Source organism: Branchiostoma lanceolatum, chromosome 5 (assembly GCF_035083965.1).
Source record: "Branchiostoma lanceolatum isolate klBraLanc5 chromosome 5, klBraLanc5.hap2, whole genome shotgun sequence".
In the NCBI taxonomy this organism is placed as follows: Eukaryota; Metazoa; Chordata; class Leptocardii; order Amphioxiformes; family Branchiostomatidae; genus Branchiostoma; species Branchiostoma lanceolatum.
Window position 1 is genome coordinate 397,501 of NC_089726.1, and position 23,558 is coordinate 421,058.

The 23,558-nt window shown below is 47.3% G+C and overlaps 3 protein-coding genes across 6 annotated transcripts in view; 2 read left to right on the plus strand and 1 right to left on the minus strand.

The window, feature by feature from the left end:
* Window positions 1–5,209, plus strand: part of LOC136434310 (uncharacterized) — a 6,075-nt gene extending 866 nt beyond the window's left edge. Inside the window, exons 2-6 of the mRNA XM_066427042.1 lie at window positions 2,869–3,030; window positions 3,623–3,702; window positions 3,979–4,050; window positions 4,223–4,493; window positions 4,909–5,209. Of these exons, the coding sequence (XP_066283139.1) occupies window positions 2,875–3,030; window positions 3,623–3,702; window positions 3,979–4,050; window positions 4,223–4,484 (570 nt within the window). The 5' untranslated portion in view covers window positions 2,869–2,874 and the 3' untranslated portion in view covers window positions 4,485–4,493; window positions 4,909–5,209. The remainder of the gene's footprint in view (window positions 1–2,868; window positions 3,031–3,622; window positions 3,703–3,978; window positions 4,051–4,222; window positions 4,494–4,908) is intronic.
* Window positions 5,210–7,943: 2,734 nt separating this feature from the next.
* Window positions 7,944–11,634, minus strand: LOC136434311 (EKC/KEOPS complex subunit Tprkb-like). Of its 4 annotated transcripts, none has more exons than XM_066427045.1 (5): window positions 11,525–11,634; window positions 10,953–11,106; window positions 9,767–9,889; window positions 9,100–9,276; window positions 7,944–8,148 (listed from the first exon to the last, which is right to left on the minus strand). In XM_066427045.1, exons 2-5 carry the CDS (start codon window positions 11,091–11,093, stop codon window positions 8,062–8,064), a joined length of 528 nt encoding a protein of 175 aa, XP_066283142.1. In that variant the 5' UTR covers window positions 11,094–11,106; window positions 11,525–11,634; the 3' UTR covers window positions 7,944–8,061. The 4 variants fall into 4 exon arrangements, with proteins under 4 accessions (XP_066283142.1, XP_066283140.1, XP_066283141.1 ...); XM_066427043.1 differs by having other exon boundaries at window positions 10,953–11,109; window positions 11,525–11,626; XM_066427044.1 differs by having other exon boundaries at window positions 10,953–11,109; window positions 11,482–11,597.
* LOC136434309 (dol-P-Glc:Glc(2)Man(9)GlcNAc(2)-PP-Dol alpha-1,2-glucosyltransferase-like) lies at window positions 11,622–18,574 on the plus strand. The gene is made up of 3 exons (XM_066427041.1): window positions 11,622–11,780; window positions 15,027–15,218; window positions 15,564–18,574. The coding sequence occupies exons 1-3, from the start codon at window positions 11,622–11,624 to the stop codon at window positions 16,590–16,592; spliced, it is 1,380 nt and encodes a 459-aa protein (XP_066283138.1). The 3' UTR covers window positions 16,593–18,574.
* The last annotated feature ends 4,984 nt before the right edge of the window (window positions 18,575–23,558 follow it).

Below are 23,558 nucleotides of genomic sequence, written 5' to 3' on the forward strand. Positions count from 1 at the left end.
GACCCGTGCGCCCGCCCTGCCCAAGACCCGTGTGCCCGCCCTGCCCCAGACCCGTGTGCCCGCCCTGCCCCAGGCCCCTCCCTGACCCAGGCCCGTGCGCCCGCCCTGCCCCAGACCCGTGTGCCCGCCCTGCCCCAGACCCGTGTGCCCGCCCTGCCCCAGACCCCTCCCTGACCCAGGCCCGTGCGCCCGCCCTGCCCCAGACCCGTGTGCCCGCCCTGCCCCAGGCCCCTGCCCTGACCCAGGCCCGTGCGCCCGCCCTGCCCCAGACCCGTGTGCCCGCCCTGCCCCAGACCCCTCCCTGACCCAGGCCCGTGCGCCCGTCCTGCCCCAGACCCGTGCGCCCGCCCTGCCCCAGACCCGTGCGCCCGCCCTGCCCAAGACCCGTGTGCCCGCCCTGCCCCAGACCCGTGTGCCCGCCCTGCCCCAGGCCCCTGCCCTGACCCAGGCCCGTGCGCCCGCCCTGCCCCAGACCCGTGCGCCCGCCCTGCCCCAGACCCGTGCGCCCGCCCTGCCCAAGACCCGTGTGCCCGCCCTGCCCCAGACCCGTGTGCCCGCCCTGCCCCAGGCCCCTCCCTGACCCAGGCCCGTGCGCCCGCCCTGCCCCAGACCCGTGTGCCCGCCCTGCCCCAGGCCCCTCCCTGACCCAGGCCCGTGCGCCCGCCCTGCCCCAGACCCGTGTGCCCGCCCTGCCCCAGACCCGTGTGCCCGCCCTGCCCCAGACCCCTCCCTGACCCAGGCCCGTGCGCCCGCCCTGCCCCAGACCCGTGTGCCCGCCCTGCCCCAGACCCCTCCCTGACCCAGGCCCGTGCGCCCGTCCTGCCCCAGACCCGTGTGCCCGCCCTGCCCCAGACCCGTGTGCCCGCCCTGCCCCAGGCCCCTCCCTGACCCAGGCCCGTGCGCCCGCCCTGCCCCAGACCCGTGTGCCCGCCCTGCCCCAGGCCCCTCCCTGACCCAGGCCCGTGCGCCCGTCCTGCCCTAGACCCGTGTGCCCGCCCTGCCCCAGACCCCTCCCTGACCCAGGCCCGTGCGCCCGCCCTGCCCCAGACCCGTGTGCCCGCCCTGCCCCAGACCCGTGTGCCCGCCCTGCCCCAGACTCCTCCCTGACCCAGGCCCGTGCGCCCGCCCTGCCCCAGACCCGTGTGCCCGCCCTGCCCCAGACCCGTGTGCCCGCCCTGCCCCGGACCCGTGTGCCCGCCCTGCCCCAGGCCCCTCCCTGACCCAGGCCCGTGCGCCCGCCCTGCCCCAGACCCCTCCCTGACCCAGGCCCGTGCGCCCGCCCTGCCCCAGACCCGTGTGCCCGCCCTGCCCCAGACCCGTGTGCCCGCCCTGCCCCAGACCCCTCCCTGACCCAGGCCCGTGCGCCCGCCCTGCCCCAGACCCGTGTGCCCGCCCTGCCCCGGACCCGTGTGCCCGCCCTGCCCCAGGCCCCTCCCTGACCCAGGCCCGTGCGCCCGTCCTGCCCCAGACCCGTGTGCCCGCCCTGCCCCAGACCCGTGTGCCCGCCCTGCCCCAGACCCGTGTGCCCGCCCTGCCCCAGACCCCTCCCTGACCCAGGCCCGTGCGCCCGCCCTGCCCCAGACCCGTGTGCCCGCCCTGCCCCAGACCCGTGTGCCCGCCCTGCCCCGGACCCGTGTGCCCGCCCTGCCCCAGGCCCCTCCCTGACCCAGGCCCGTGCGCCCGTCCTGCCCCAGACCCGTGTGCCCGCCCTGCCCCAGACCCCTCCCTGACCCAGGCCCGTGCGCCCGTCCTGCCCCAGACCCGTGTGCCCGCCCTGCCCCAGACCCGTGTGCCCGCCCTGCCCCGGACCCGTGTGCCCGCCCTGCCCCAGACCCCTCCCTGACCCAGGCCCGTGTGCCCGCCCTGCCCCAGACCTGTGTCCCCGCCCTGACCCAGACCCCTCCCTGACCCAGGCCCGTGCGCCCGTCCTGCCCCAGACCCGTGTGCCCGCCCTGCCCCAGACCCGTGTGCCCGCCCTGCCCCAGACCTGTGTGCCCGCCCTGCCCCAGACCCCTCCCTGACCCAGGCCCGTGCGCCCGCCCTGCCCCAGACCTGTGTCCCCGCCCTGACCCAGACCCCTCCCTGACCCAGACCCGTGTGCCCGCCCTGCCCCAGACCCCTCCCTGACCCAGACCCGTGCGCCCGTCCTGCCCCAGACCCGTGTGCCCGCCCTGACCCAGACCCCTCCCTAGGCCCTGACCCAGACCCGTGTGCCCGCCCTGCCCCAGACCCCTCCCTGACCCAGACCCGTGCGCCCGCCCCGCCCCAGCGGTTTGGGGGAAGCTGCATTCGGCGTGCGCCCGCCCTACTTGACCACAGAGGACCAAACCGGTGCAGCTAGTCTTGCCGCATCATGCCTGTGCTTTCCAACACGCCTCAGGTCAGAAACAGTCATTATCGGGCCTTGGGGGCAAGAGATTCTTGTCTCGCCGGTAACATGAACAACAAACAGCCGGAAAGTCTGTCTTTTGTATGCAACCATTCCAACATGTCTTTCGGGTCTGTCTTGTAAAAAATTAACTGAATCTTGACAATATCTGGGAGAACCGATTCTGTCAAACACAGACACAATATTAGCCATGTAATAGTTACAGAGATGCCATGGGCCAAAGTATTCATCTTTTTTTAGGGATACGTCTTAAGTAGGTTCAAATCTTTACATTAATAGTTTAAAAGACAATTTGTGTGTGGCCGGATGGGGATTATTTGGCTCTATCTTTATTTGTTGGAAATAAATCGTTACATTTGGGGTTTCCTGGTGAGGCCCCTACTTTTTCGGGCGTGTCTGTTTGCTTCCCAGTCATGCTGCTCATGAGATAAAAATCAGCAGCTTATTAATATCTACTCAACGTTGTGTCTGATGTTTAGATAACCATGGGCTGCAAGCTGGCGATGTTCCTGGGCCTGTCCGCCCTCCTGATGGTGCTGATGGTGGACCAGGCAGAGTCGGTCTGTTGCCATGCTACAGAGAGGTGCTTTGGAGGCTGGTGGAACAGGAAATGCAACCATTACTGTAAAGATGGCACCCGGGTAAGTGACTCAATAGGTGTTTCTAGTTACGTGACTATGACGTAAATGATGACGGTCTAAAGACGAGCGCAAACTCGTGTGACAAAAGGTCTGATACTCCTCCACCTCGACGTGCATATTTACAGAGCACAAGACTACGATAATTCTTTGTGCATTCAGAACGGCTAGTCAACCTACATGGCGACTGCTTGTATTAAGAATTGATACCAAAACAATTCTGGTATTAGCTTTTCTACGTTCTATTGCCTATTTTGGAATCTTTAATTCCAATCATAAAGCCACATTTCTGATAGCAAGTCCATCTAAATCTTTGCTTTAGCTCAACATAAATCACACAGCCAATTCTAAGTCATTTAAAATCATCGCAAAAAGGTAAAGATAATGTTCTCCTAAGAGCGCGTGCATAATCTACATCCCTCCAAAAGGCGCAGTTGACTTTTTTCTCCTGATGACTGGTAACAACGTAGTCTTTATTTGTATAATAATATACGTTCATTTCTATTTCTAACAAAATGTGCAATGGTAGTAGCACTTTTTTGCATATTTCACGGGTCTGATATAGCTAACACGTTTTAACTGCATACATGTACAGCAACACACCCCTTGCTGTGGATATGGGAGGTGCAATATTTTCTGCTGTAACTGCGATGGGGGCTGCAGACGCAGTAAGAGGTGAGTTGTCGCTAACACGTATTCCATGTGAAGGACATGTGTCATCATTTGAGCAGCCTTAGTTCATAGAAACATCTGAGATGCTGTTGCGACTGAGTAAAAGTTAATAACCATTTCCTGACTATTCGAACAGGGGTTATAGTAAGGTCTATTCCTTTGTTCCCAGCTTGTTTTCTTGTGGAATTAAGTGTAAATGTTGTAGCTGTTCTCAAGAACGGTGAAAAAGTGTTTCCCATATCTAGATACACAACAGCCTTGTCCTCCATTGCTCTCCAGGGAGGTGGCTAAAGAGTACGCCCTGCCCGGCCGCGGACTTGGAGACAACGATGTCGACAACGACATGGCGCGGTAAGCTCTCTTCATCATGACTTACAGGGATAACCGTGTCACTTCCTATTTCCAGTGCAAACATTTAAATTCCGTTTCTCGTTTGAAAGACTGTGTCCAACTCTGTTGGTAAACACACGCCTAGATGCCGTACCTAGACAAACAGCAGCCTTGCCTTTTTATTGTTCGCCAGGGTTGAGGAGGAAGCCCGCGGCCTCCTTGAGCTGCTGCACGAGGAGCAGGATGAGTACGCCATGCACCGACGCGTTTTCGGAGAGCACGATGTGGACAAGGACACGAAGCTGTCCAAGGAGGAGGCTCTGGAGATGCTGAAGAAGATGGGGACGGACGTGAGCGAGCTGCCCGCTGATTGGTTCGAAACCCTGGACACCAACGGCAACGGGTACATCGACCCCGAGGAGTTTGATGAGGACATGGCCAAAACCTTGAAGTAGTCCCCGAAGGTAAGCACGATGCTTTTCCTGGTGAAACTTTGTAAGGCAACAGACTCAGTGACGTACATTTTGAGTGTTCCACCAATGAGCTCACGGCCTGGTGGGAGTTTGCGTAATCTTCACACTCATCAAATGTGTCGGGGCAGCCAGATACGACATTCTATCCCGACATCTGCTTAAAGATTAACTCATTCATGCAAGTCGCTTTGCCTCGGGGCACGGTGATGGTAAATTACTCAGTAACGCAAAGTAACCGTTCCATTCTGATACACAGCAAGCAGCAACCTTGTTTTAGTAGTAGGGAGAACAGTTAATGGTGATGAGAGTGGATTCATGGGTGAATGGGAAATAATATTTGGTCGTTCCCCCTATACATGTTTGTATTCCGGTTCTTTGCTCTAATTTGATGTTGTTTTTATTTCAGGTTTTGACAACTATTCGTTTGAGCTCTGGGGAAAAGACAAGACTTCCAACGCCGCCCCTAAACCCGAGTAGTTGTCTCTGGAGTGAGGCTGGAAACTCCAGCATGAGCGATGTTCTAAGGTAGCAGAACAAAGATCTCTTTCTTTATCTATTTCTAAATGTCTTAATCCCTCTCAATCGCCCTCTTTATCTTTCTCAATCACTCAGTTTCTAAATCTGACTCCATCCTTCTCAATCGTTAATTCTCAACTTCCCCCTTTCTTAATCTCTCTTTCTCAATCTCCTCATATGCATACACACATACACACACACACGCACACACACACGCACGCACACACACACACACACACTCTCTCTCTCTCCCTCACTTGTTCTTTATGCTCATCCTTAACCATGTCTCTTTCCTTATCAGAACCTATTCTTCACTCTCTAGCTCTCTTGAGTATCATATAGTACACACACATATATATGCATATATAACCGAGTTACAGCTTAAATATGAGCGCTGACAACAGTTAGAACCTAGGGCAGTTTGGATGGGGAATCAATCAATAAAACCTGGCAGATTTTGTTCACATTAAGACTAAATTGAGGAAAATCATAAAACACACAACACAGCAAGGTGATGTCATAAATTGGCTAAATTTCAGCTTTTTCAAAGGACAAAACATATAAAAAATTTTCGGTGACTCAAAATGTCTGTGATGTTTTAATTCTGGACGCCAAAAAAGAAACATGTTAACACAACCACAGTTTAGAAAAGTGCAAACGGACGTTTGTTAGAACTTCGAGGTAGAAAACTGTTGTCAGCTGAAACAAAAAAAAATGCCGGTTCAGGGAGCTTCCGGTACCATTCCTGCCCCCACAGTGTGACAAACATGACGGCCAACATGTTAACTGTTATAGAGACAAAACTAACAGGTTTAACTGTTAGAGAAAAAAACCAACAGGTTTAACTGTTAGAGACAAAACCAACGTGTTTAACTGTTAAAGACAAAACCAACATGTTTAACTGTTAAAGACAAAACCAACAGATTTAACTGTTAGAGACAAAACCAACATGTTTAACCTGTTAGAGACAAAACCAACATGTTTAACTGTTAGAGACAAAACCAACATGTTTAACCTGTTAGAGACAAAACCTCAGAGTTCTGTGGAGACGACCTGGAAAGGCTGATCAGGTATTTGAGTTTGACATGGTGGCCGTCATATTTGCAATTTACAACCGTCAGATTCAGACGCAGTTGAGATGAAAATGGAGAAGATTGAAAATGGCCGAAGGGCAGTGAGGCTGGTTGTGAAACATTGTGGAATAGTGGGGTGTTAATTAAAATCTTCTTAACATGTATTCAAGTTGCTAGCAAGCCTAATATATAGTGTATAATCATATGTTAACATTTAACTTTTCATCTTAAGTCTTATAGATAAGTAAATATTGTGCTGAACTAAGGTTCTAAATGTAGGTTTCTCGTGTATTATTGTAAACTGTACTTAACTCTAGTGCTCAGACACAAGCGATTATCGCTGCCGATTTAATGTACTAATATAACTTTTATCTTGCAGTAGAATTTCTATTAGACATTGCCGATATATATACTGAGGTTATAAGGTCAGCATTCATATTGTTATCATAATACTTAATGATATACCATGGCGTTAGAAACATGATTCCGCTTTAGTGAGGTGTAAACACAGCTTTACTGTAGAGAGAGAATCAGCTGTCTTACTTGTAACTAACTATGTGCGCGGTGCTGCATTTCTATAGCGAACAAAATCTAGAGTCTGGTGTGCAAACTGAGGTGCTGCGGAATTTTGTTAGGTGTAGTGAGGTTAACATGGATTTCTATATGTGAAGACAGAGAAGAGTCACCAACATGTATCAAACCAGGGAAGTGATATCCTAATTAACTCACCACTAGAACTGATCGCTTAGTTTGTATTGTTAATGTGCATTTTGGTGCTTTGGAAGCTTTTTTTTTCTTAAATAGATGTGCAGTTTGGTACCACACACGCGTGTTTGTCGTCTTTGTGTGCTCGAGAGGATCGCTGGTGAGCAGCCTCCTTAGAACAAAGGGAAGTTCACAGGTCAAAAGCTGACTTTTCACTTATGTATGAAAATGTAACTTTTATCTGTATTCAACGTTATGTCGAACGAAAAGCCTTAACACTAGTTATGGTTTAATATTTAGAACATCAGAATTTCTAACTCAACATATTTCATGTCACCTTTGCCATTATAAGCTGCAAACCCGGCAGAATTCACTCAAATGGAAAATATGTCAGCTGAAGAGGTTATTGGGAGATGCCAACAGACAGCTTTCATAGAACTCTATATCAAACAAGGCAACTTTACCCATTGTGGTTGTCTGTGTTTAAGTCCAAGAGACAGAAAGAGCAGCACCGAGGATGTATGGCAACACTACATTCGATAAATTCGATCACAGAAACACACACAGGCTAGTACACAGTAAGGTGCCTTTCCCAAGGCATGTCAGAGGATTCGAACCCGGAACCTCTGGGTTCTGGGCCAAACACCCTAACCATGCGCCAACACGACCCCACAGACACTGTATAGACACTAAAGTGTGACCACAAATGTTATCTGACATATCAATTTACTTTGAGGGGAGGTCATCTGACAACACTGGCAGCAAATGACCTTTGTGCAAAAACATGAGAAACCGGTTTTCTGCCAGGTGCATTATTCATGATCAGTGACGCCATCTAGTGACCCTGTGCAGTACTGCCTCAGAATCAGGTCTTGAATTAGCACTACGGCCTGGAGGACATTGTGCCTAGTTCTTCCAGCTGCTGTGCAGATCATATCATAATAAGCCAGTTGTTATGATGATATCGTCATCTGTGTCCCTGGGGCCTGGGAGTTGATATAAGAGCTGACTGTCGTCTGAGAATGGCGTCACAGGTTGTACCAGGGATAACCCTCTGTTGGAATGCGCCAGTCAGGTAAATCATGCAGACCGTTCGGACAAGAAAATGCAGATAAAAGATAAGAAATCAGTGAAACAAAACAGGAGATTGCCAGTAGTAACCAGCTTTTAATTTGGTCTGCCTTCAGTGCTTACTTCCTTCACTATGTACAAAGTTATCAAAAGAATCTTCAAAACTAGCTTCTTAAGTTGTTCCTTAAGTCCAGCTATCCTGCGTCTTTAGTCGCCATCCTGCAGACCACCACATCCTCCAGCCGCCCGACCGTCCGCTCAGCCTCCGAAATCTTAAACAGCTGGAATCATCACAGGACAGGACAGTCAGACATGGCAGTCAGACATGGCAGTCAGACATGGCAGTCAGACATGGCAGTCAGACATGGCAGTCAGACATGGCAGTCAGACATGGCAGTCAGACATGGCAGTCAGACATGGCAGTCAGACATGGCAGTCAGACATGGCAGTCAGACATGGCAGTCAGACATGGCAGTCAGACATGGCAGTCAGACATGGCAGTCAGACATGGCAGTCAGACATGGCAGTCAGACATGGCAGTCAGACATGGCAGTCAGACATGGCAGTCAGACATGGCAGACCTCATAATCATCACAGGACAAGGCAGTCAGACATGGCAGACCTCATGCAGTTCTGATCAGTACTTATAAATACATTCAGTACAGCTGCTACATTCATCTGTGGATCATAAGGAGCTGAGTGTGTGAGTTAGTGAGTTAGTGAGTGAGTTAGTGTGTGTGTGAGTAAGTGTGAGTGAGTGAGTGACTGAGTTAGTTAGTGAGGGAGTGACAGTGAATGAGTGAGTTAGTGTGAGTGAGTCAGAGAGTGTGTGAGCAAGCAAGTGAGCGAGCGAGTGGAGTGAGTGAGTGAGTACGTATCTGTTGTTTATCCTAAATATGGAAAGCATGTTTTTTACTGCCTGATTGCAAAAGTCAGAAATTATCTAGTAAATATTGAATACATCATTCTCGTGTACAAAGAAATGGCTAAAGCAGTCCATGTACTTCTCTAGCTTGGGTTGCGGACAAAGGCGACAAGTTCAAAGGCAACTACAGAACACACCATATATAAGAAAATGAGATCATGATGTAATCTCCAAGCAGATGTTGGTGGAGGCTAAATCGTTACAATTTCCGAGCTGCCCTTTTCTCCTTGGGAGGCCGTTTGACACAGAAGGCGGAATGTAATGATCTAGCCTCCCAACATCTGCTTGAAGATTAAGCAAATTGCACCTTGATTATTTGTTGCTCATCCCTGATGTCCCTGAGGCTCTCGAGGGGGATACGAGTACCCTGGATGATGTTAGAGACCTGGTGTAGCTGCTGACCTTGAAGGTCGTTCAGCAGGACCACAAGGACGTCCTGATGTTCTGTGTCCTGAACTCCGAACTTCTGGTATGCAGCAAGGATCTGCATGGGGAGAAAGGAAATATCAAATTATGTCTTTGAACCTTCAGATGTAGGGTCACAGCAAGGATCTGCATGGGGAGAAAGGAAACACTTTCCTTTAAACCTTCAAATGCAGACATGCAGCAAGGATCTGCATGGGGAGAAAGGAAACATTCTTCTTTAAACCTTCATGATCAGATGCAGATATCCAACAGAGGAACTGCATGGGGAGGACGGGATGTATGTTCCATGATTATGTGTTTGCAGCCTAATTTGTGTCTTGCACAAACAATTCAGTACTAGTATTCGTTTTGAATAATATTTTGCTGTCATGGTTACTACAAAATAGCAGTCTTGGTAAAGATGATGTGGCCTATCTGTGTTATCAATTATTTTCTTTGTTAATTTCTAACTTCTAATATATTGAATAAAGTATCCTTAACTAATTGTACCTGTCATAAGATCACCTGACACTAAAGAACTCGTCTGTCATATATATAGAGCCACTTACATTGTTGCCTGGCGACAAGTTGAACAGGATTTCCCCAAACACAGTTTTAGTTTTCTTCTTGTCCAGTTTGTCCAGATGAACAGCTTTGTTTACAGCAACCAGGACTTGGAAAGGGTCACAAATCTGTAGGAGTAAAAAAACATAATATTTACCCACACATGACTCCTGCCAGCTGTAGTAACTAGTGCAATACCACATACTAGACTACATAGATGGATAAACCTTCATTCACTCTCACTCACTCACTCACACTCACTCACTAACTCACTCACTCACTCACTCACTCGATCATTCACTCATTCATTCATTCATTCATTCACTAATTCGATCAATGAATGAATGAATGAATGAATGAATGAAATCAATCAAACAATCAATCGACCAATCAAACAGGTTTTGTGATTGAAATCCTAATAAATCTATAAACATAATATTCTTACACATACTCACAGAGGGGGCCCCAAATTCGCCACTTTGAGTTTCCTTAATTTACATGGTTTAAGTAGAAACAAATAGAGCAAAATGAAAGTTGAAAGCATATTGCCCGTGACCATTCATTCTGGTCATTTCAGTTATTGCATGCGTGATCAGATGATGCCAAGTCAACAAATGGAAATTGTCTCGCAATATTTTAGTTTGTACGGACGGGAACATGGCAGAACGAGAACTGGTCTGAACTATCACATGTGCGAGATTGCGCGAGAGAAGCATGCTGAAGTCAGAGTCTATAAGGAGCATGTGAGTCTGGTTTATCAGATTACGCCTCCTCGCTAGCTCCGTAACTATCCCCTCTGCTGACATAGCAGATCTACAATGGATGTCACTTGAGGACAGGAGAACAATGTCCAGACTTTGTATGATGTACAAGATGACTAATAAACTTGTGGACGTACCGACTGATAAGTATCTAATGCCAGCTCAGATTAAGACTAGAAACAGTCATGCTTTTAAGTACCAGAGTTATCAGCCAAGGATTGATGTGTTTCCCGAGAACCATTATTATAGTAGAATGGAACTCGTTGTCATCAAGTACTGTAGGAGCTTCCTCACTAAGTAGCTTTAAAGAACGGTTACAGTCAGATATGCAAAGACTAGGTGTAACAGACCGTTCGGTGTAATATGACCAGCTGCTGCCGCGTCTGTTTCCACATGTGATAACAACTGACTACAAGTTACAACAAGTTACCATCTGTGCGTTGATGACAGCAGCTTCTATGGTCCCGTCCATGATCTTCTTCCTGACCTCTGACCCGTTGGTGACCCCTGAGAAGAGCGCCATGCTGACTGTTGTGTCAGGGTAAAGGTCAAGGGTCGTGCTGACCTCCATGGTGTGGACTGACCTGCTGCGGAGAGGTCATAACAACAACATGATCATGTCAAACATGTTTATTGATAGCCCATATCAAATCATTTCCTTGCAATTGATTTGTGAGTATTAATAAAATTAAAATTTAAAATAAACAGGAAGACTAGATGAAAATAGTGGCCGGGAGGTAAACTGGAATTCGGCTACAAAGAACAATCACTTCCTGAAACGGTGATAACAAGACTCTCTCCATCTACACAAGATTGTTGAAGGTTTTACAGAAACCAGAGAGGTTCTCGGACTCCCTTTGCAATTGTAAACCTCATATTTGCAGACATATCTTTGTCACACTACATTTTGAGGTAAATAACGTAACAATAAACTACGCTGTAAACAAGTAAACCCTTACACTGTGTTATACTGGGACAAACGTTACAAGAAAACGGTGTTACCGTCCCAAACGTCTTCTGGTCTCTGGACGTGGTTCAGTATGAAACCTCGCCGTGACCTTTACCCTTTAACCCGCAGGTCACACCTGGAGGGTTCAAAATGGCGGCTGTCCGGACGTTTGCGGCGGTGTTGTCGGTGTTTGTGGTGGTTTCTGTGGCCATTTCCGCCCGGATTCACCGCGCGCAGCCCGCGCCCTACATGGACGAGATATTCCACGTCCCGCAGGCACAGAAATACTGCCAGGGCAAGTTCACGGAGGTGAGGACGCGCCTTTTTCTGCCGTTTTCCGCGCCGGGTCTATAAGTATAACCGATCTTTGACCGGCATGTGGGATAGCGACACGCCTGTCGTTTTGGTTGTGCAGTAAACAACAAACAAATAAACAAAAACAACAACTTCTGCATTTGTCAGAGCGGCGTTTGGTCGTCCGATATCTGAAAGATATGCGACCAGTACGACTGACGCAGGACTATGTTTTATTGATCTATATCAGATATTTATATCCTTGAATTTATTAATAGAACTTCCCCGACTCCTTGGCGTTGGACACGCATCGGCAAATGCATTCATAGAGATTTTTCTGTTATTATGGGAAATTATTGTCATTAGAAAAAACCTTGCTGCGGCATGAACCAGGTCTTTTGGCCGGGTGGCTCAGTAAAAATGTACGACCCCCCCCCCCCCCCCCCATCCAACGTCATTCAGCGATCATCTGTGGACCCCCTTAAATCTCAAGTGGCCCTACCCAAAATTCCAAGGGCACACCCATACCCAATCTTGGACAAGGATACCATAACATATTTAAGTCCCCTTGTGTACCGTCACAGTACAGTACTTGTTGTTGTTGTTGTTGTTGTCCTTGTTTAACGTCTATTATATCGCTAGACGTGGTCTCTTGGTGCTGTGTTACGCTTGGTTCAGATACGAGGGTATTGTCTCTCTAGGTGTTTAACTCTTGGTCGCTTGTGCTTGCGTGCTGCTGGAAGTGTTTCTAGGAGAGCACATCGAGTCTGTGCGTGCTCTCAATGTACCGGGAGAGAGCTAAGTACATCTGCTTGTTGATTGTCTCAGGGAGGTCTTCTCTCATCCCGGCTAGAGTGACGATATCCGTGTCTCTGCATTCCTCTGCAATGTTGTATGTCTCGTATAAGTTCTCAGCTTCTAGCAGCATGTGTTGTCTTTCCTTTTCGTACCGAGGGCAGTGGTACAGGTAGTGTCTGGTGGTCTCCAGAGCACCGCAGTTTGGGCAGTTTGGTGAGACCTCTGGGTTCTTCCAGTTTTGGTTGGCGTTGAGTCTGGTGTGGCCACTCACTAGCTGATTGATGTTTACTTGTGTGTTTCTTCTTCCATGTGTCCTGCCTTTTTTCTTCATGTTAGTGGCAATTTTCTGCATGTGTTCACTTCTCATGTTCAGCTTCATCCTTCTGTTCCATCTCTCATGTGCTTGTGCTTCAATGTGCTTCATGGCTTGATGTTTTGTCCAAGATGTGTATTGGATGTTTGTAGCTTCGTCTGCTGCCAGTTTGGCTTCCTTGTCTGCAATCTCATTTCCAGGGATCCCCATGTGTCCCGGGCACCAGATGATCTGTATGGTGAGGCTTTGAAGTTTGAGTGCTCGTAGTTTGTTTCGGATGGTGTGTACCAGGCTGTTGTAGGCGTCCACTTGTTGTACTCCCATGACGCTCTCCACCGCAGCCTTGCAGTCGCAGAGTACGAGTACCTTAGATGTAGTGATTGTGGTTTGTCTTCTGGTGATTGTGTTGATGGCCAGGTGAAGGCCTTCAAGTTCCCCTTCATAGTTGTTAGATTTGGCTGCTACAGATTTGCGTACTGCGAAAGGTTCAGTGACTCCCCATCTTTCATAGATGACTGCAGCACACCCTGTGGGCCCTGGGTTTCCTAGGGCTGAGCCATCTGTGAAAATGACGGTTGTTGGTTCCTTGCTGTTTGAGATGTGTTGTAGAGTGTCCAGGATATCTTCTCGTGCCTTGTCTTTTCCCCCTGTGGTGTTAGTTGTTGTTGCGAATGTTCCAGTTATACTGCCCATGGTGAAAGGGGGGAGTCTGGCGTCGTAGTATGGTTCTTTGTCTACGGTGGTTTCATCCATCTCTTCTTTCAGCTCGTTGAGTCTTGTCTGGAGTAGGTGGAGCGGGGATCCTGTCTGGGTTGTTGTTTTTTGAGTCTTCATGTGAGATATGGTGTCGTAGATGGGGTTTCCTGTGTGTTTTGAGGTCATTCTCAGGTACGCCTGGGCTTGTCTGCAACTGAGGTGGATGTCGATCGGTGGGATTCCTGCCAATGTCTCCAGGGCTTCATTGCTTGTTCTTTCGAGGCACCCGGTTGCTGCTATCAGTGCTTGTCTTTGTATGGGCGAGTAGGCCTTCTCCAGTTTGTCTTTGGCTGTGATTGTGCATTCCGAAGCATAGTCTAGGATGGGTCTGACCAGTGTTGTGTATAGCAGGATGTGGGCTTGTTGGTTTGGATTCTTCTTGGCTTGTGTGACTTTGCTTACGGCTTTCAGGGCCTTGAATGCTTTTGTCCGCGTTGTTGTGATGTGTTTGCTGAAGGTGAGTTGTTGGTCCAGGGTTACTCCTACCAGCTTGAAGTCATCTACCAGTTGTATGTTCTTGTTGTCAACTTTCAAGTCCTCAGTAGTAGTGTTGTCTGCATGTGGAGGGGGGAAGATCATGGCTTTGGTTTTGCTCGGCTCAACCTTCATGTTCCATTGTGGGCACCAGTTTGTATAGTGTATATGGTGTACTGCACACAGTATAGTGTATATGGTGTACTGCACACAGTACTGTATAGTGTATATGGTGTACTGCATGGTACAGTACTGTAACGCTGATGGTGTACTGTACAGTGTACTGGTGGGGCCTGTATAAGCTAGTTCACGGTTTGAAGTGTGCATGGGTAATGATATGTCCAAGTTGAAGGCCCCTGGACATGTTTTCTTTTTCAAACCACGACCTAGCATATAAAGAAGTGTCTTCTTTATCATCATCATCATCTATCGGCCATCGGCCGGGACTAAATAAGAACATACATCACTCCATATTGCCCTGTCCAACATCGTGTTCTTCTTTATAAGCTATGACAGTATAAGCGTACGCCTTCCGATACATAGCCTGAATTCAATCAAGCCTCCTGTGACCGCTCGCCGCCCTGTAACCGACTCGCAACCCAAGCGGAGCTCCCGGACAGCTGGAGTTTGCGTTATACAGACTAACCGATACAGTGCCCTAGACATGTAACTTGGGTAACAACCTACTGCCCCTATGGCCTCAAAAAGTCTTTGGGACTACCTTTTATCAGTCAGAGTCAAGCCATTGATGACCAGAATGTCAGTTTATTGAGTTTATTCTCTTACTGATATTCCGGGCAGGTGTGTCATGTTTACAGTGTTTGTTTGTTTGTTTGTTTGTTTACAGTGGGACCCCATGATCACGACGTTGTACATGTTGTTTACAGTGTTTGTTTGTTTGTTTGTTTGTTTGTTTACAGTGGGACCCCATGATCACGACGCTGCCAGGCCTGTACCTCGCGTCTGTCGGACTCCTGAAACCCGCCGTGCTGGTTGCCGGGGTGGAGGTGGGCGTGGCCTGCTCTACGCTGTTGCTACGGGCAACAAACATTCTGTTCGCTGTGGGGAACGTTTACCTGCTGTGGGCCCTCCTAAGGAAGATTCACGGGGAGGTGAGATGTTTGCAGCACGTTTTCTGACATGTTTTAGGCTTGATGCGAGTTCACAAATCGTCTCTTCCAATGGTGTGTTTATTCATTTTTTTGTTTGTTTATTTGCTGAAAAGCAAAAATGCCCTGGTACCCTTCTCTTCCAGGTATCATCATAGAACATGAAATTTAGGAAACTAGTTGTCTTCATCTGCAGACCCTGGTTGGTTGATTGTGTTTCTTCAGACGACCGACCCCCTTTTGCAGTGCCTGAATGTGGTGACATTGACACTTGTGGTTGATAGATAGATAGATAGATAGATTAATTGATTAATAGAATGATTGATAGATTGATTGTGTGCCCTGCAGAACTCCGACCCCCTGCTACAGTGCCTGAACGCGGTGACCCTCGCCAGCCTCCCGGTTCTCTACTTCTTCAGCTTCCTGTACTACACCGACCCCGGCGCCACCTTCTTCACGCTCTTCATGTACCTGCTCTGTTGCCACGACAACCACGTGCTGGCAGCAGCGATGGGCTTCATGGCGGTGATGTTCCGCCAGACGAACGTGGTGTGGCTCGTGTTCTGCGCCGGCATCACGGCCGTCAACCTTGTCGAGAGGAAGCACCCGCCGAAACGCGACCCGAACGTTCTCGCCGCGCTGGCCGATGGCGTCAGGACGGTCCTGCGCTACCTCGCCACCGTGTCGCACTTCGCCAAGGTCACGCTCGCGGTGCTGCCGTACGCCGTGCAGGTCGCGGCGTTCGGCGTGTTCGTCTACGCGAACGGGGGGATCGTGGTCGGGGACCGGACCAGTCACCAGGCCTGCCTGAACTTCCCGCAGCTCTTCTACTTCCTCTGCTTCTCCTTCCTCTTCTCCTCCCCACACGTCTTGTCTCTGTCTCAAGTGTCCCAGTTCCTCAAGTGCGACGGGAAGAAGGCGGGGCTCCTTCTCTGCCTCCTCGCGCTGTCGTACGTCCTCGTGGACCGGTTCACCTACGTGCACCCGTACCTGCTGGCGGACAACAGACACTACACGTTCTACGTGTGGCAGCGGCTGTTCCAGCGACACTCGGCCGTAAAGTTCGCCCTGCTGCCCGCGTACCTGTACTGTGGCTGGAGCGTGTTCCACCGACTCGGCGAGACTCGCTCCCCGCTCTGGCAGCTCGTGTTCTTCGTCTGCGTCCTGGTTGCCACGGTACCGCAGAAACTGCTGGAGTTCCGTTACTTCATCGTGCCGTACCTTCTGTACCGCGTGCACGTCCGCGTCACGTGTTACTACAGGCTGCTGGCCGAGCTGGTCCTCTACACGGCCGTCAACGCCGTCACCGTCTACCTGTTTGTAGCAAAGCCGTTTCTCTGGCCTGACAGCTCAGAGCAGCAACACTTCATGTGGTGATCACCGGAAATGTCTAGAATTTTAACTACAGTGAAACCTTAGCATGAAAGTTTATCTGTGTTGATGAAGGACATAATGAAAGAGGAATAAACTTTACATGACCAACACTTTAGAAATATTGGGACTTATTCAAATTTTTGGCTGAATCTGTCAGCCTTGTTCATGGAATGGACCCGATGGAGACACACAACTGCAGCAACGGGTTGCAAGCAGGCTTGTAGCTAGGATTTTTAGACAGGGGGTCTAAAATGGGGGGGGGGGAGTGCTGTGATGCAAGGGCTAGGTGTGTTCTAGACTTATCATACTTTCAGCAGACCATTTAAAGAACTAAAAACTGCTTGTTCCCTCTCTGTATCCCAACAGGCTCTATGGATTAACAATTTCCTGGTAGCTAATTGCATGTGAATCAGTTTTCATGCTGTCCCAGTGTCTGGTAGGACTAAAAAAAGCATCAGTGACACTGTAACACAGTGTCTGTGATTACCTGGGAAACAGGGGGTCCTCTGTGCGTCCAGCTGAAAAAGAGGGCGTCCAATTCCTTGTTATTTTAGTATCAGGCATCCAAATGACCCATGGCCGCATGCCTAGATAAAAGCCTGCTTGTAAGTGCCGGATAACCTGTGTCAATCGAAGGGTCCATTCCTTGGGTAAGTCCCAGTTTCCGTGAAGTGATGGTCATGTAAAGTTTCGCCCTCATTCATACAGTCGAATCTGTAGAAGCGACCACCTCTACACAAGGACCGCCTATGTGACCACTTTTTGGTGGTCAATGAGAATTTTTCCCATTGACACAAGAATTAGTAATAAGAAGCCTGTCTATATAGTGACCACCTGTCTACATAGACCAACTTCTATTGAGTGGTCTTCTTGAGCAGTTTTGACTGTACTTTACCCTCAGATTCTACCCCCTCTGGTTCAGATTGTAGCTACCCCCCCTCCTACACCAATTTTAAGATGATTTAAAGACAAGCAGCAAATTAGTGAGATCAGAGACGGTTCCTTTTATAACATCAGCACATCTTGTAGTAATCAGAAACATCATCAACATAAACTAAAGCTTACTGGAGTTTTTAAGTAGCAGAGCACAAATTCTCCCTCCTTTCCCCTCAGATTTTATGTTGATTTAGAAACTATGCCTGATCTGGCAGCTGTAATGAATTATGTACGTGAACAGCTGAATGTGGAAGTTAACTGCTGTGGAAGAGTTGTGTTAATGAATGTTGTTTCTGATCAGGTTGTTTTTACGTTTGTTTCCTGATTCTGGTGCTCAAATTGTGTGACCTTGAAGGTGCTATGGGCTGAAATGTTTTCTCAGGGGTCAAGGGTAGAACTTTTGCAGTGATGATCAAGTTACAATTCCCCTGAAGATCAAGTTTCAAAAATATATTGTCATCAAAACTTCAATTTACAATGTTGCATGTCTTCCAATTATGTATAAAATGAAGATTTTAATAATCATGAATTTCTACCATTTGAAATATATATTTCAGAGTGAATTTAGATTATTAAAGTAAGATGATTTTGTTTCTGTACTGTAGACAGTACGAGTAGTGTTCATGTCTGCTTCCCCTTGAAGTTGAAGTACTGCAGAAGTTTAGATATTAAAGATTACCAAACTGATTCAAAGCTTTCGCAGACCACATTCGCGTGGAGAAAGTTAACCGCATAAAACTGGTCACTTAACTTAGAAATTAAGTTGCAAAATTACTATCAACTTTGTTCAACAAGGTTTCAAGTTTTGCAGTGTCATTTCAAAGAAGTTTCCTTCATATTTTGGTGCCTCAATGTCTGTAATGATGTATGTAATTATTGACTTAAATGAAGAAATTTGGAATTTCTGGTGCCTCAGTCGATTTTAAGTGACCAGTTTTGTAACTGTCAGAAATGTCGCCTCAGCTTGATGCTGTCAGACTTAAGAAAACTGAACTGCTGTTGGTTTGTTGCTGCAGCTTGAATGATGAATAAAAGAAGCCATGATGAATGACCTCGCTCTCTGTCTCAGTTCTGCATATCAACACTGGTATCATAAAGTCATACAAGGAAAATAAATTCAATGTATCAAGGAGCAACCACTGCAGATCCATGCCTAGATCGGATAGATCCATATATCATCATCATCATCATCGGTCCTCCTCTTACGAGGAGTATCAGGTGAAGTTTGTTCTCCAGAACTTCTTGCCCTTTATTGCAGAAAGGAGTTCCTGTCCTTCCAAATTAGTTTTAGTTTCTATGAGTTTCTTGAGTGTTGTGATTGGTCGATCCATATATTAATAAGACTTGATAAATTCTCAAGTCGAATACATGACTCATCTAATTATTATGTTCTTGTATGGGTTCTTCTCTCCAGGACCCGCCCCTCCACCCTGGGACAGAAATTTGCTGGTGGGGAGGGAAACAAATTTCACTTCGTCTTTAAAAAAATGAACTTCATGACATGAAATTGATGAAAAATGTATTTTCGTAAGCTTACAATGACAGATTCAACAACAAAAATTAACCAGTTGAACATGGACTCCCAAACACTGAGTGTGATGGAAAACAATTGAAGCTGGAGACAGCTCTGATTCTTGTCCATCGGTGGGGGGAGTTCAAACATGTGGGATGTGTGTCCTAGCCTGTTTGCAGAGTGCAGGGCTCGACATAGTGGGTGCACCTAATTTTTGACTGGGTGCACCTAGATATTTTTGTACGCTGCAGGGTAAAGGTACTACTGTACACACTAGTCTCAAGAATATTTCTGAAATCTAAGCATCAGAAAAAGCAATATCACCTTTTGTTGTACTTTATTTGATGTATATACAGTGTTTGTTAAAAAAATTGAAGTTAGCTAAAGAATAACAGATGGAAGTTTTTAAGAGAGGCAGAAGCGTTAAACTTTGTGGTTATGTTTTGCTTTATTTCATGTGGTGCACCCAGAATTTGTTCTGTGCACCTGATTGTTTGGGTTGGGTGCCTCGGTGCACTAATGTCTTACTCCCAAAAATGAATATCGAGCCTTCAGACTGAGATAACGTATCATATGTAATGCATTCTTCGGCATGTTTGTTTTCAACACAAAAAAGCGATGACTCAAACCCGGCAGGATGTGACATAGATGAAACTGCTTCGTGATCTTTTATTCATAAAAGGAAATGATGTTTTCAAACAGCAAATAAATGTTTTTCAGTGAGTAATCTGCATAATAAGGCCTACATGACTCACCCTTAAAGCAACCCTAACTTGTTGACCCACTACTGCGATCATGTGTCGCTGACGTCACGTTGCAGTAGCCGGGGTCATTCCGATAACAGGGTTGATGGAGTCAACCGAAAATTTGGGGTAAGTCCCAGTTTCTCTTACAGTGTTGGACGAAAAGTTCTTGTTAATAACTAACTTGTTCAGTCAAGTCAGACAGACAAAGTTGGAATAGGCAGCCCCTAAACATGTTTTATTGCTCCGGTGTTCTGTTCTAGACAGATCATCTACATGTATACAGCTGTACACAGAAGTAGTACAAGATGGGGGATGCATCTACTCTCCAAGCAGAGGTTGATGGGGCAGATCATCATCGTTTTATCATATGAATCATAAAACAGTGACGATCTGCCCCATCAACCTCTGCTTGGAGAGTAGATGCAAGCTCTTGGAGGAGGCTACTACAGTGAGGTTTGAATTTTCAACTCAAAATGTGTTTAACAGAAATGTGTCTGCTGCCATGGAAATCTCTAAAAGCTTCAGCAAACAAACTTGTCATGCCTGAAATATTTGCTGAGCTTGTAGAGCGCCAAGTTGGCTGCAGTTCAGGTTAATAAGAAGATTCACAAATGTCCTGATATAATAACTACATGATCGCAGACGTGTACATGACGGAATCATTGTGATTCAAAATGTGCACATTTCCTACCTTACATGTAGGTATCGTCATGACTAACTTCAAACAAAGTTTTCTGAGTAAATTTGTGACAGCTTTAAATTAACACAACAAGCTCTGGTTAATAATAATTTCCTCCAATTATTGCCGAGATAATCATCTTCACAACATTTACTAACTCTAAAACTATAACTAATCTTAATCTAAAACAGACTAATTTTTGGAGTTAACACAGACATCATTACAGTACTGAGTACTACAGATGGCACGTTACTGAGAGGCTAAGTCCAGGACAGGGTTCAGTCAGTTATTAATTATCAACATCTCTGGATATCTGATATCATAATTTCTGTACAGTGGCACAGGGACTCTTGGCTACACAACCGGGAGAAGCAATTTTCTACAGAGCTGAGACGACTCGCAGCCGTCTCGCCTAAAGACTAGGATATGTGATGCAGAATAATGTGTGGGGAAATCTCATCTGGGCTGAACTTCATCATGGCAGAGCCGAACTCTCTCCCAACACTTCTACTGACCTTTGACCCTTTGCATAGATCATGCATCTTTAAAGTTCAAAGGTCATGTGACCACTGCAGTTGGGTCAGCCAGTGTTTAGGCGGCTTAAATCTTACAGAGTGTGAAATTACTTGTGGTTCCGGTTCGGAATTGTTTTGACCAAGGACCTAAGTAGTGCGTGAAGATAAGACGCAAATCCTAGGTTTTCTCGTTAGTTTTGGCTCCCGATTTTTCGGCTATCGCTATAGTAGTGCGTTATCTTTTATATTTCCTGAAAAACCCGATCTTCGTAGCGTTTTACGGTTTCCGAGTTTTGGTCGTCCGCGGGTACTTCCTGGTATTAGTGCGCGATGACGGTAACGCGGCTTTGTCGCCTGATTACCCGAATCGTGCGTTCTATGTGCGTTTTGCGTGGTTTCGCACCATCGGGGATTGCGGAAAACGTATCCTCACGATTTTTTTCATTTTTCCTAATTGCACAGACAGAATGATGACCTTTATTTCCATATCAGCCATTATCCTAGGAAAACTTTTATTTTCCTTCCAGCGGCCTTGGAAGAATGCCCTAAAAATAGCAGTTTTGGGGATGAAAATTCCTTTTAGTGACGGTTTTCACTAAAAATGACGTTTCCACAGAAAATATCAAATTCGTCTGTCGTTCGAAGACAAGTCACCCCTATGCATCAGAAACATTGAATCGGCCGAAAAGGGATGTTTGGAAAAGCGCTATTGCCTTTCTGGGAACGAGTCAGGTCGGCCCCGAATTAAAAAAAAAAAACTCCGAACCGAGACCTTAAAGAGGCATAAAATATTAATTAATGACGTCATAGGTGCCGTAATATTATTGCATATTGACGTCTTTATCCAAGGCTTGAAGATTCTGAAAAAAAATTCCATAATTCTGCCTTTTTTCCGTTCCAAAGGCAGTACTATTCATATCTGGGCTTTGGTGCCTCCCTCCCTCATAATCCCCCCCCCCCCCCCCGACACAGCATGCAATGTCAAATTAAGGCTTCCCTCACGTGTATGCTGTTCATTCAGTCGCTTTGATTACGGCAGCGATTGATATAAGTTAGGCACTGGATTTGACTGTAGGCATAAATTTGGTACACTCTCTTCGTATTTTTACCTAAGGAGGGATAGTACGCAAAGTTTAGGTAAATTAAGCGCTATTTAAGAGGAAACTGGGAAATCGAATGTTAAGTTCCTTGCTCCTAGAAGCCTTAACTTTTTTTCGCTTTGTTGGTGCCAAATAGTAGTCTGATAGGTTCTCCACGCACCCATAAAGAGTTTATTACTCTACCCGCTTCCTTCTCCGTCAATTTCACCGATAATGGGTTCTGACTGGCAAAAGAATGGTGCATTTCACACATTTGGTGTGCCTTGCGCTTCTTAAGATGACATTCACGGCACAATTCTACAAATTCGACGTCGGACGACTTTGATTTGGAAAGCGCAAATCCTGTGCTACCACTTCATGTCAAAATCTGCGATTTTCATCGGTGCAATCAAGCGCGACGAACCAAAACGCAATCCCACTCAGTTGCCCTGTGATTCCCGTGACGTCACTTCGTGACGTCATCCTTATATTCGCTTTTAGAAGGTCTAGCGTTAAGTGTGAGGCCCAGAAACGACGGAACTGCCATAGATATCGTCGGCCGCGGACCCGTGAAGATTTTCCCGCCGGTTTTGCATGTTTTCCGTAAAGCGCTTTGATAGTAGCTTACATTTTTCATTGCTCTTTCTGATTGTGACGTCAATGTTCTGTCAGGGTTTGAATATGCGGCAAATGTCGAGGGAGCGCTGTATTTTCTATATGGCTTTAAGCATGTCCTGCGGGAAAAGTGACCATCGCAGCCAAGTGAAATTTGGATATATGGTAGATGGAATCTTCCTGAAGTCTGGGGTGAAATTTTTATGACAGAATATGCAAATTAAGGTTCCGGTTCGGAATTGTTTTGACCAAGGACCTAAGTAGTGCGTGAAGATAAGACGCAAATCCTAGGTTTTCTCGTTAGTTTTGGCTCCCGATTTTTCGGCTATCGCTATAGTAGTGCGTTATCTTTTATATTTCCTGAAAAACCCGATCTTCGTAGCGTTTTACGGTTTCCGAGTTTTGGTCGTCCGCGGGTACTTCCTGGTATTAGTGCGCGATGACGGTAACGCGGCTTTGTCGCCTGATTACCCGAATCGTGCGTTCTATGTGCGTTTTGCGTGGTTTCGCACCATCGGGGATTGCGGAAAACGTATCCTCACGATTTTTTTCATTTTTCCTAATTGCACAGACAGAATGATGACCTTTATTTCCATATCAGCCATTATCCTAGGAAAACTTTTATTTTCCTTCCAGCGGCCTTGGAAGAATGCCCTAAAAATAGCAGTTTTGGGGATGAAAATTCCTTTTAGTGACGGTTTTCACTAAAAATGACGTTTCCACAGAAAATATCAAATTCGTCTGTCGTTCGAAGACAAGTCACCCCTATGCATCAGAAACATTGAATCGGCCGAAAAGGGATGTTTGGAAAAGCGCTATTGCCTTTCTGGGAACGAGTCAGGTCGGCCCCGAATTAAAAAAAAAAAACTCCGAACCGAGACCTTAA

Excerpts from the sequence above, each read along its gene's own strand:
- LOC136434309 (XM_066427041.1), top strand. The coding sequence starts at position 11,622 with ATGGCGGCTGTCCGGACGTTTGCGGCGGTGTTGTCGGTGTTTGTGGTG. Across the intron at positions 11,781-15,026 it reads GCCAGGGCAAGTTCACGGAG|TGGGACCCCATGATCACGAC; the intron begins GTGAGGACGCGC and ends GTTTGTTTACAG. Across the intron at positions 15,219-15,563 it reads TAAGGAAGATTCACGGGGAG|AACTCCGACCCCCTGCTACA; the intron begins GTGAGATGTTTG and ends TGTGCCCTGCAG.
- LOC136434311 (XM_066427045.1), bottom strand. The coding sequence starts at position 11,093 with ATGGAGGTCAGCACGACCCTTGACCTTTACCCTGACACAACAGTCAGC. Across the intron at positions 9,890-10,952 it reads CTGTCATCAACGCACAGATG|ATTTGTGACCCTTTCCAAGT; the intron begins GTAACTTGTTGT and ends TTACTCCTACAG. Across the intron at positions 8,149-9,099 it reads ATGAGCAACAAATAATCAAG|CTGTTTAAGATTTCGGAGGC; the intron begins GTGCAATTTGCT and ends TGATGATTCCAG.